At 41.0% G+C, this 12,252-nt stretch overlaps 1 protein-coding gene across 1 annotated transcript; it reads left to right on the forward strand.

Moving 5' to 3' along the window:
* Positions 1 to 8,020: 8,020 nt before the first annotated feature.
* LOC143123945 (putative rhodanese domain-containing dual specificity protein phosphatase) lies at positions 8,021 to 8,653 on the forward strand. Its single transcript, XM_076285205.1, has one exon. It carries the CDS (start codon positions 8,021 to 8,023, stop codon positions 8,651 to 8,653), a length of 633 nt encoding a protein of 210 aa, XP_076141320.1.
* Positions 8,654 to 12,252: the final 3,599 nt, after the last annotated feature.

The following is a 12,252-nucleotide window of genomic DNA, read 5'->3' on the forward strand; positions in this document are numbered from 1 at the left end:
TTTATCTACCAGAGCATTCCTTTGATACAGTACATTTGGACTTGTGCTAACCTTGGGTTATCTCATGCTCGAGCAGATTTGGCTAAATCATTAAGCGAAAACAGACAATGGTCAATAGCACTATTAATACCTGTGGTAAAATGTCGAAAACTTTTTTCAAATTGGGTTTGGTATGTTTAAACACCTCTTGAGTTCTGTCTATACCTGCCAGTTACACTTCATATCTACTTATAACCTGCAGTAGTCCGTATGTTCTAGCTTAGGCTTCATGCTCGGAGTTCTCACTCTGCTCTCTGCCAGCGAAAGAATTCAGAATGTGAAAATTTCCAACTCTATCTCTACATGTAGTTACACACTTTTGAAAGTACTTTGTGTATAATGCAAGTCAAAATCTCTTATAACTCCTTCCCAGATGTCATGCATTTTGTGTTTGTGCCACAAAGCCATCAGTGTGATTGGAGTGTGTAACATTCAGAGATACGAGAAGTGTGTAGCAGGAAGGTAGCAATGACCAGTGTACGTCACCACTGACATACTCCAGAAAACATATCAGCTCTGTACACTTGTCAAATTCTGATTGATTCATCAACATTCACCAAGTATTGACATTTCAACACTCTCTTTGTTAAGAAACCAATCGTTTTTTAGCTTTGGACCTTTTGCTGTGCATTATTGTATAAAAGCTCCATAAACATTATCTTTTTCCTCCATCCCTTTTACAACAGACTGTAAAAGGGACGAGCCAACTCTCGAGCAGCGTAAAGCAAGGCAGCTGCCAGAGGTGAGAAGTACAGTGCAGTCATGTCCACTAGGAGGTGCTGTAGAGCTCCAAGCAGGAGGATGGCCAGTAGGTAGCCCAGGAAGAGCAGACTGTGCCAGTTTCCCTCTCCCAGGGCTCTAGGACCATCCGGGTGCAGCAGGCACAGGAAGCCCAGCACCATGCAGCGCGTCACCAACAGGGAAAAGTGGCAGTCAAACACGGTCAAGTGGCCCCGTTCAGCTTCCGCAACTTTGGCCATCCAGGCGAGGGAGAGGCTGTGCAGCAGCACACTAAGAGGCGAGTACACCCACTCCAGCGTCTCCACTAAATATATGCCCTTTGCAACTGAGAGGCAGACAAAAGCATCAGAATCAGCGTAGTGTACATAAAAACTGGATGTAATTGTGTTTATTTCTGAATTAGGGGATAGAACTCCATACCTGTTATAGTGATTGCACCGAGAGTGACCCCGGCCAGTAAACATGACTGGTAGAGAGAGGGTTTTGCTGTCAGCGACAGGACGCGACTCCATACCACACTTAGGACAGGCAGCAGGCATGTGAAGAGAGGGTAAAGTCCCGAGTGGGCACTGGCCTTCGCCCAGAGCTCCAGCACAGCCTGGGCACTGCCACACACAGCGGGCACCAGCATGCGCTCCCCGAGTCTGAGGGAGTACGGCCGCAGAGAGATCAGGCCCACGCCGTGCAAGGCCAGCAACGGCAGGGAGATGATCAGGACCTAGGTAGGCATTCTGCAGAGTTACACCCACTCATGTATTTGCATGCAACTGGTCATAGATAGATAGATAGATGCTTTATTGATCCCCAGGGGAAATTCAAGGTCTCAGCAGCATACATACAACACAAACACATTCTTTAACAGCAGAAAGAGTAATTAAAGTATATAATATAAAAACACAACTAAGCAGTAGGTCATGCAATCCTATCACCAATGCAGATGAACAAACATGCTTTATGTGACAACATACTGACTGAATCTATTTCTTTCTTAAATCTGTCAATTGGTGGTCTTGTTTTTGTTAGAAAATGCCTTTTATTGTAGCTCTCCCATGTAATTTGCACAGATGATTTCCAATATTATTGCCAGTCAGAGCGAGACGAAATAGAATCTCTAGGGTTCAATAACGGCCTATTAAATGTCTTGCTATTTCTTTGTGATAAACAAAACAATCTGCATTGCAAGGCAACATATTTAAGTCTCATATACTTAACAGTCAGCTGGTTATAGTGGAGCGCCTGTTGAATACGAGGCACCAAAATCTTGCTAGTTATTCAAAATCCTTTGCCATCCCTCAGTGGTTATGTAAATATAACTTAACTAGTTGTATAGATACAGTGGCAGTATTTTTTTAAAACATTTTGTTACACATTTTTGTTCCCTCCTAAGCTTAAAGAAGCATTATCTCACAATTTACCAATTTTGAAATATATTATTTATGAGCAACTAGCAACCAACTGGTAGCCTATAATTTTCAAATGCTCATATGGTCTGGCCCGTCTAAAGTTGAAAGAGTAAAAGGACATAAACTGACAGTAGTAGAGCAATAAAATCTTTAGTTGCAAGCGAATATGAGTTTGCCTGAGGGATCAAAGTAAACCTATTTACATATGCATAAAATAGAAATAAATAAATGAGTGGAAACACTTTTTATTTTGAAGTCTATTCTTATTGTTCTTATGTATACCTCATGAGTTGACAGCACTTTCAATTTCGTTGTACCTTTGTAAAAAGTTGCAATAACAATAAAGACTTTCTAATCTAATAAAGACTATCTAATCTAATCTAATCTCATCTAATTTTTCAAATGCAAATCAATAACACAAATGAGTGGTAGAGCAGAGATATTTGTAACTTTCAGGTGAATATTTCATCAATAATGTTCTATTGCTCCATTAAGGACACAGGAATCATAAATAAAAGTGATTTTGTACTTCTGGTTAGTGAAAGAGATATGGTTGTTACCTGTACAAAGGTGAGTGGTACTGCATAGGGATAGTGGTATTGAGGAATGAAAATTCCACAGACAAAACTGCGCAGTCTATCCACCTGAGAGAGTGCCACCAGAGCCAGCAAAATGCCACAGAACAACAACATGGGCACCAAGGATTTCCAGCATTCAGATGAATATATGCTGAGGCCAGATGTGCTTAAAACATCTGACAAGCATCTTCTTAAGGCCAAAGACTTTCTCTTGCAAATCCAGGAGAAGCTGTCAGAGAGGAATAACAATAAGTTGTGCATATAGGCCTAGTGTACATCTGTATTTCCCATAATGCATTAAAAGAAGTAACATTACTAGTATATAAGTATATATACTTTTTTGATCCCGTGAGGGAAATTTGGTCTCTGCATTTAACCCAATCAGTGAATTAGTGAAACACAAACAGCACACAGTGAACACACAGTGAGGTGAAGCACACACTAATCCCAGCGCAGTGAGCTGCCTGCTACAACGGCGGCACTCGGGGAGCAGTGAGAGGTTAAGTGTCTTGCTCAGGGGCACTTCAGCCGCGCCCCACTGGTCGGGGCTTGAACCAGCAACCCTCCGGTTACAAGTCCAGAGTGCTAACCAGTGGGCCACAGCTGTACTAGGGTAGTTTCATGATCAGGGTAAGCACTTGACATTGTCTGTGTACCTCAGAATCAGCGATAATGTTGGATACCTGTATGTTGTTATAATGACTAGACTTGACAATTGGAAAAAAAAGTGCAAATAGACCATTTGTTGGCACAAAACACATTCTCGTGTCATTGTCATTCTCATCCTCAAATTGATGAGCCAGGTCAACTTTAAAGAATAAATTAAATAGTAGTGTGTGTGTGTGTGTGTGTGTGTGTGTGTGAAGGGGGGGGGGGGTAATAGCCCCATAACACAAGTAAATATGGGAGTAATGGGGTGTGTGGGGGAGGCAGGTGTACCTGTGTGTTCATCTAATGCCATCTGTAATATGTTACAATTGTGATGTAGAAGTAAGCTGAGAATTATCATAATTTTAAAGGAAATATTTGAAAAATGATCCAAAATTCTATCAAACATAAGTTCAGAAATATTAGCTGACCTAGTTAAACTTATTTAGCAGAGGAAATACTTCAGATATGTATCAAACCAAGAAACAGCCTAACAACAATATTTCCACATACAATTTGAAAATAATAACTGATATAGCCTAGTGCTAAAACTTAACCACTTAAGTTTTCTGTCAAACAGTTTTTGTCCACTCCAACACATTTTCCATCAAAATGCTAAAAGTACATTATAGACCGTATGATGATGCAACTTGCCTATTATGTTAACTCAAGAAACAATAATAAATACTATAAATATTCTATGCAAATATTTAACCTATACTGATATCTGAATGAAACTACATTTCTTTTAGATGTCCATACACTGTTTATCCTTCAACTAAACACATATAGATAATGATATTTCAATTAAGAAGCTTTATTTTTTGGTCTTGTGAAACACGCTTACCCATTGTGAAACTACTCATCAGCGAACATGGCAGGCCATTTACAAAGTAGCCTATCTAATTTCACACTATCTAAAATCACAGATGTCTTTACCCCTAATTAGAAAAGTAGCCTATGCAATTGAAAACATAATTGATTAGCAACAGGTAGCCTACCATTTTAAAAGTTTGCCTTTCCAGGCTTCATTATGGATCTCCATAATATAGAGTCCACCTTCACATTCCAGTCCAGACAGGTTGACTGTATGGGGGGCTGGGCCCCGGCACTATCTGGTCGTTTGCCTGTAGAGGTGATGTCAAAGGTTTCAGAAGATTCCCCCCCTCCAATTATTTACGACTGTTTGACATGCCAACCCCCCCACCCCCCGCATTAACGCATCAATGATTACACAACATATTACGCTACCTACAGTGTCAAAAAGTTATAGTATCATCATCAAAGCGTTAACATTAAACCGAGCCAATATGACACAACCTAAGAATCGTCGAATTTCTCATTTCTAAGTTGGATACACAGTGATATATTGTAAACAAAAGTCCGTGCGCAACATAGTCACAGCTCATTTCCGTTAGGTGATCAATAGCGAAAAGACACACATGCACAAATGTATGGCAAATAGGCCTACATTGTAGAATTGTTGAAAGATGCGGAAAGCCCATACCTGTGCGTCATAACAGTCTTCCATGGAAGATCTAGGTCTATCCCTCTAGGCTGCTGTTAACTAACCTTGCACCGCACAGACTGGATGATAGGCTAGCTGGAGTTTGCGCATGGCCAATTTTGACCACATGTTTGGTGGACTTTGACTCTTGTTAGTCAGAACCATAAAAAGCCATATAGCACTGATGTCACGTGAAGTCGAATTCTAATTAATGTATAGGCTATTATTAACTTAATTGCACAAATATATGCATTGAGGCTACATAGTCGATTGTAAATATATTGCGTTGGTGTTGGTTTCTCTATCTGGCTAAATTGAATTAGCGTCTGCTTGGATGGCAATTTCTAGCTGAATTCAGAGCACGTTTCACTTGAAAACTTTTCGCATCACAGGGAGTATCTGTTTCATTGTGAAATATATTTATTTCATTCAGTTACTTTCAAATTGTGATGATTTGATCAGCACAGCATATAAATGTTGCATGACATCAATTTTCGGTTGTATATGACTCTTTATACCATTTCATCTCTACACCTCTTTCCTCAGCAGAGAATGAACAGGCATGTGTTTCTGACATTTCTGAGGCCCCTCCCCTGCTACTCGTTTTAAGTAGAGTTGGCTGGATAACATGATGGGTACAATATTCATCTGTGGTTGCTCTCGTTTTTGTATATTGTTGCTGGTCAACAATATCAACATAGTGTTATCACATATGACAATGTCAACCCCTTTTACGAAAAAAAAACATATTAATTATGCTTTGAACAGCATGCATCACACATGTGTACACACCTACCCACACAAACACCCTGGTGGACATGATAAGGTCACAGATAATCAATACAGACAGAGACTGTTTCAACAAGCAGATGTTTGAGTGACAATTATGTTATGATTCAAGGGTGAATCATGTATGTCACCATTGGTGGTGCACTCTGCATCTCTCCCATTATGCCTTTCTGTCTGACCTGTCACAGACAGTTCTCCCTTGCTTGTCTAGAGCTCTTCATCCTGTATTGTTGTCATGACAGCCAGCTAAAATAAGGCATGCAGAGAGTGCGAAGCAGAGAAAAAGAGAGAAAGAGAGAGCCAGGCGAAAAAACCAAAACGGTTGTCCTGCCCACATGGAAGGTTGAAGGTGAAGACAGCAGTCTTTTTGCGTTTTTGTGAGGATGTAAAAGTCAAAATGTTTCGTGTGTTGTTGAAGTCTTGAATTTTACATGAGTGAAATCTTTCAAGAACTTCATAATATTGGTGGCTTTGGACCGTGTGCCTGACTGGATCTCAAGATGACTGTGTCCTCCCTCCTGCTTCTTGTTCCATAGCAGTCAGAAGAAAGAGGCCTTCGGCTGCAGATCCCTAATGCCTGCCACTGAAAACAATGGGCATTGTGTTGTCCAGGTAAGAACCACGTTTTATTCTTACATTAATTAGCAGATATGGAGAGAATAAATTAGGAAGAGTGGAAGCATTGTGTAAGAATGTCCTTTCCCAATTTTAATTTCATGTTACATCAGTCTAAATGGCAGGATGTGTCTAATGTCCCTTCTTTTCTGTATTCTCTGTATTCTCTGTCTCTCTCTGACTTTTCCTCTCTTCCTCTCACTTTCACAAACACACTCACTCTCATATATAGAGTGGATAAGTGTCGCATTGTACCTTCCACTTCGACTCGTAGAGCTGCAACATTAAAGAATGCTGCCCCCTGTAGGGAAATGAATGGAACTGCTAATTGTTCAAACAGCAACACCACTCCTCCTGTCAACACTACAGAAAGCACCACCGAGGGTATGCTGCTCAGGTTTACACAGTCTTACACATGTCCATAATTGTTTCTAACATTAATAAGTAATTGAATACACTCTTTGCATGTGATCTTATGAAGGAGTGTCTGTTTGCTTAGAGGGCCTCCTGATCCCTGCGCTTCCAGAGAGAGCAAATATTGAGAGGGGCTACGTGACTCCTCAGCAGGTTTACAATCTCCTGAATGCAGAAGCAGGACAACCAGCCCTCCATGACCCAAACTATATCCTAATCCTGGACTGCCGCAGTGCAGAGAGGTACCAACACAGATGAGTTTGTGTACATGTTCAGATAGAAGTACAAGACAGATGCTTTAAGAATCTGACACTGAAAAAGTTTGTCATTATTACAAAAAAGATGGTCAAACATCGAAATAGCATCATGTGCTTCAAAGATTCCGCTTTCATATTTATTAGTATCATATCATTAGTTACCTCACTGATAGTGTGTCTCATCAGAGATAATCCTGCTCAAGAGCTATGAAACCTCAAGTTTAACAAATTCACTGCAAGCTGTGAGCATTAACTCTCTCTCTCTCTCTTTGTGTGTAGGTATAAGCAGAGTCATTTGGTGACAGCAAGAGCAAGTGTGACAGTCATGCATCCTGAGCTGGGATGTCTGATAAGCTGCGTGCAGCTTCAGGAGTTTTCAATCATTCTGCTCTATGCTGAGGAGGGCCACAGTCCAGGTAGAAATCCCATAAGAGTCTATAAGATAGATAGATAGATAGATAGATAGATACTTTATTGATCCCCAGGGGAAATTCAAGATTAAATAAAACCTAAAATCAGCACTATGGTCTTGAACTAGTGGCTAGCTGTCTAAAATATATACAAAACCTCATTGGCACTATTAGAAGCTTGCTAACATGCTAAATGTGGTCAGCAATGTCTCCCTGTGAGAGTTTTATTTTTACCCGGAACACAGAACTGCATAGTTCATATCCTGGATGGCTGGTGGAAATGAACCAAGTGCTTTTGTCTGTCAAATTAAAACAAATTTCAAGATGATGTCAAAACTAGCTGCCTGATCAAAGCATACCTCAAAAATCGGCAAATTGTTGCTTATGTATAAATAAAAGTTACTCACTAAGAATTCATTTTCAGCCATTCATATTCAAATTCATGAAATACTGCTTATAATGACTGGTTGATAGGTATTTGACACTGTAATAAAGGATTGAGACTGTGTTTGTGTGTGTGTGTGTGTGTGTGTGTGTTTGTGTGTGTGTGTGTGTGTGTGTGTGTGTGTGTGTGTTTTCTGTCCTTTCAGTGGGTAGTGAGGAGGCCCGGAATGACTCGATGCCTCTCCAGCGGTGCTTCTTCCAGCTCAGCGCACTGGGGATGGATCCGGTCATCTTACTGGGTGGCTACTCGGCCTTCCACTCCCTCTACCCTTTCCTGTGCACACCCCGCATGATCCTGCTGCAGTCGGAGCGTCGCTCCCTCACCATCTACCCCTCGGAGATCCTGGAGGGGGCTCTGTACCAGGGCTCGGCTGCCCAGGCCCACGACTACCGCATCATCAAGAACCTGCACATCACCCACGTGGTCAACGCCACGGCCGAGAGCGCCGACGCCTTCCCCAGCGTGGTGCGCTACCTGTGCCTGCGCCTCAACGACGATGCCCAGCAGGACCTGAGCCAGGCGCTGCCCGCCGCCTCGCGCTTCATCGCCGGCGCCCTGCAGGGGAGCCCCGGGGTGCCGGGCGGCCGCGTGCTGGTGCACTGCAGCCTGGGACGCAGTCGCAGCTCCGTGCTCACGCTGGCCTTCCTCATGGAGCAGCGCTGCTGGTCTCTGCTGCACGCCTTCCGCTGGCTCAAGGAGCGGAGGGCCTGCGCCGCGCCCAACGCCGGCTTCTTGCGCCAGCTGTCCGACTACGAGGAGCAGCTGTTCGGGGAGAGGCTGACAAAACTGGATGACATACGACTGTGATGGACTCCATGGGGCCTGTGAGAAAAAAAGTGGTATTTCCCACAACCCCTGTACAGTTATAGACATGAAAGACTCAAAACGAATTTGACTGCATTGTGTAATTTTTATCTTAAGTACATTAAGATTTTTTTCTCCACAAATGTTTGACTTTTTGAGAATATCAAATATTTATGTACCAAATGGATATTTTTTAGTTGCAGGTAACCAGAGAACAAACCTTTCTATATTATACATTTAGTGGATGTACTAAAGCTCTCTGACCCACTGAACCTGTTCAGCTATAGACACATACTGTAGGAATATAAATGTGTACATAATGTATTCATTTTTAGCTTGAGTAGTTTAGTAGTTTTTCACAACGGGTAGGTACGTAATTTTAGACCATGCCAAATTATATGATTGTTTTTTTCCCAACACCAGTTAAGGACTTGTGATGCTCATAAACCTCCTCCAGATCATTCAGGTTACTAGAAGTAGACTGACCATGGTAAGTTGATTGGCACATTAGAACAGGAGCTGATGTAGGTTAGCTGTTTATGTGATGACACAGTATATCTGGAAATGAAGCGCTCACTCAAAAAGTAAACCACCCCCATTGCAGAAATTGAAATATAAATAAATGAAGATGATAATAAAAATGTAGATGACAAATCAGTGCAATCCAAATGCATAAAAACATGTCATGCAAATCCTACAAATATCAAAAATTCTCAACACTCAAAACACCATCCTAACATGTGGCTCATTTCACTGTTTGCAGCATGATCACGATCATCAAATTTCATGTTCTGTTTAAAGATGTCTTTAAAGCAACACCAAAGAACTTTCCCTCTGCCGCACGCATGCTATTTGTTTATCCAGCACCGGCTTTGCAAATAACGATGTCCATAGACAAGGTAGAATATGTTGCACGATTTATAAAAAAAAGTAGCCTACGATGTATTGCGACATCAGATGCAAGTCAAATTTGTAGTTTCTTATGTCTCATTCCATTGAACTACAGATCCGCTACCCGATCTGGGAAACTTACATAGTGCGGTTATAGCCGATAGAGGGCTGCGAAGCAAATGCAGAAGTGCCGTTCACCCTGTTACAAGTTGATGAACGACTGAAACGATTTTTTTTTTATTTTAAGGTATAAAAAACTCTTTGGTGTTGCTTTAACATTATGGAAAAGCTTGTCTTCCACTTTTGTGCCATAGTTGACTGTAAGTGGCCTCTTTACCCCTCTGTAGTGCGGACCCATAGAGGGCTGTGGACTATGGACACATCTGCTATCTGGACTGATCCATTTAGTACACGTGGAGTGACATATAACCAAATCATATAACCATAGCCATTACCATGTGCGGTCATGTCCAGGTGATTGATATGTACCCATTATATAATGAATAATGGAAAATTTAGCCAGCTAATAATGTAGGGGGAGGTGGTAATCACCTAGACATGAAGTGCAGTGGCCATTATATATCCAAGTTACAGTATGTCAGAGTTCTTATCAAATATTTCCCAAACCCAACACTTATCAGATCGTTTTCTGTAGAAACACTTGCTTATCAACTTGCCAACACTCAAGTAACAACAAGTAACTTTTGCTTGTGGTAAAACTGTCAATCTATTATCCATTGTATAATATAGGCTACCTTAGTACACAGTAAAATCACAAATTGTGTCAAATTTGGAGTGTCAAACAGGTTGCACCAACAAGGATTACGTTTTATTAAATCAAGGTTTATCCATTAATCCAGTTGCACCAAACATTAAACCTAGTTGAAAGGTAAGCCGGTTTACATTTAAACCATCCTTTTAATCTTGGTTTAGATGTTCACATAAACCTGGATTAATTGTAATCCTGTTGCTCAACTGCTTTAAACTCAGATTTAAATTTCAGTTAGGAATTCATTATTTTAAACCTGCTGCTGAGGTGGTTAAAATTTCTCAAATGGCTGCATAGATGGATTGAAGAAAATCTAGGCCTACAAAGGAAAATAAGACACTTTCTCAACCCTATGGAGATTTATGATGATGAGGAATTTTCAAGGAGGTAGGCTACCGATTCAACAAGGAATCTGTAATAAGATTCAATTTAAAAATCATGAATGCCATTACACTTGGCAGTGACCTGATCATCTTTAATCTAGGTTTAATGGATAAACCTGGATTTAATCCAGGATAAAACTAAATCCTTGTTGGTACAACACACCGGCCAAGGTTTTAATTACAGGTTAAGGTTTTTATCGTGGATTTGTTAAACCATGCTTAAAATTAAATTAAATTAAATTAAACCTAGATCTACAAATCCTTGATTAAGACTAAACCAAAATTCATTTAATCCTTGTTGGTGCAACCCACCTTCACAGGGAAGCTACACCCTTGCGTAACTGAAGCAACAATTAGGGCTGATTCACACCGGGTGCGTGGTGTGAGCGTGTCAGCTGCGTGGCGTGTCCGTTTTTATTTCGGCTCCCATGGTAACAGGTTAGAGCTTGCACATTTCCATTCAAAACAGAATGAGGGGGCCACTGCAGCGCAGCGTCAGGCACGTTTCTGGTGTGAAAAGACATAGAAAACGCCACACAGCCGCCACCCAACTGAAACGCCACGTTCACACCACACACCCAGTCTGAATCAGCCCTAGCTCACAGTTCATTTTAATCATGTGTAAAATACTAGAACAGAACACACTTTACTCTGAAGAGAGTAACAATCATGGTAACCAAGCCTCCATAAGAAATGGCCAACAGCTCAGCTTAAATTTTTTCAGTTGGATTTTCTATTCTACGCGCGGGTTGCACCCGGATCTCCTTATATGGGCAAAGATGGCAGCTTTGGGTCCTTTCTGTCGGCGATTTTAAGAGGTTTATTGAAAAGAGACTTCATTAAGGTATTTAGAAACACCTGTGCCCGTGGGTGTAGTGGAGGCTAAACGGAAGCTAAACGGAAGTTTATCCACCTCTTGCAACTTTTAACATTCAAAAATCACACTGTATTATCCACATTCACAATCATCAACACTCAGGAACCATTTAACACCACTGGTATTGTTATAAACATTGGACAATAATCCTTAACGTCATCAAACATGTTCTGAATGCCTTTTTAAAAAATCTGATATTGCATGGTGCAGTTCACCTTACCGTGATCACAGAATTCATAGTTTACCCACCTCTTATTTTACCACTACATCCCTGCCTATGTCCTACTATTTCATGTCAAATAGCTGCTATTAAAAAGGTCTTTTGGAATGGCACAAATGTTGAAATCATAGTGTAATACTGACGACATCGTTTCTACGTCTTGAGTGAATCTGTATAGTCAGTCATTTAGTTGCCTCAGTATTGCTCAAGTACTTTTTTGTTACCTAGCAGCGGTAAAAGTAGTGGATTGGTGTTTGTATCAGTTTCAACAATGTTATTATGAGGCACCCCCATATATCTGCCATGCATGTTAGTCGGGTAAATGTAAGGTAAATGCTACTTTCCTGTTTCTAATGTTTATTTTTTTCTCATAACTGTTTACTGTGGCTTCTTGGGATGTGTGCAAGGTAGAACAACTGATAAGCCAAATTACTGAGTATGGTCAGGATTACCATTAAGGAG

The sequence above is a fragment of the Alosa pseudoharengus genome, unplaced genomic scaffold, assembly GCF_046254945.1.
Source record: "Alosa pseudoharengus isolate Yale_2024_CS ecotype anadromous, Long Island Sound unplaced genomic scaffold, YU_APseudo_1.1 YU_APseudo_1.1_scf_15, whole genome shotgun sequence".
Taxonomy (NCBI): Eukaryota; Metazoa; Chordata; class Actinopteri; order Clupeiformes; family Clupeidae; genus Alosa; species Alosa pseudoharengus.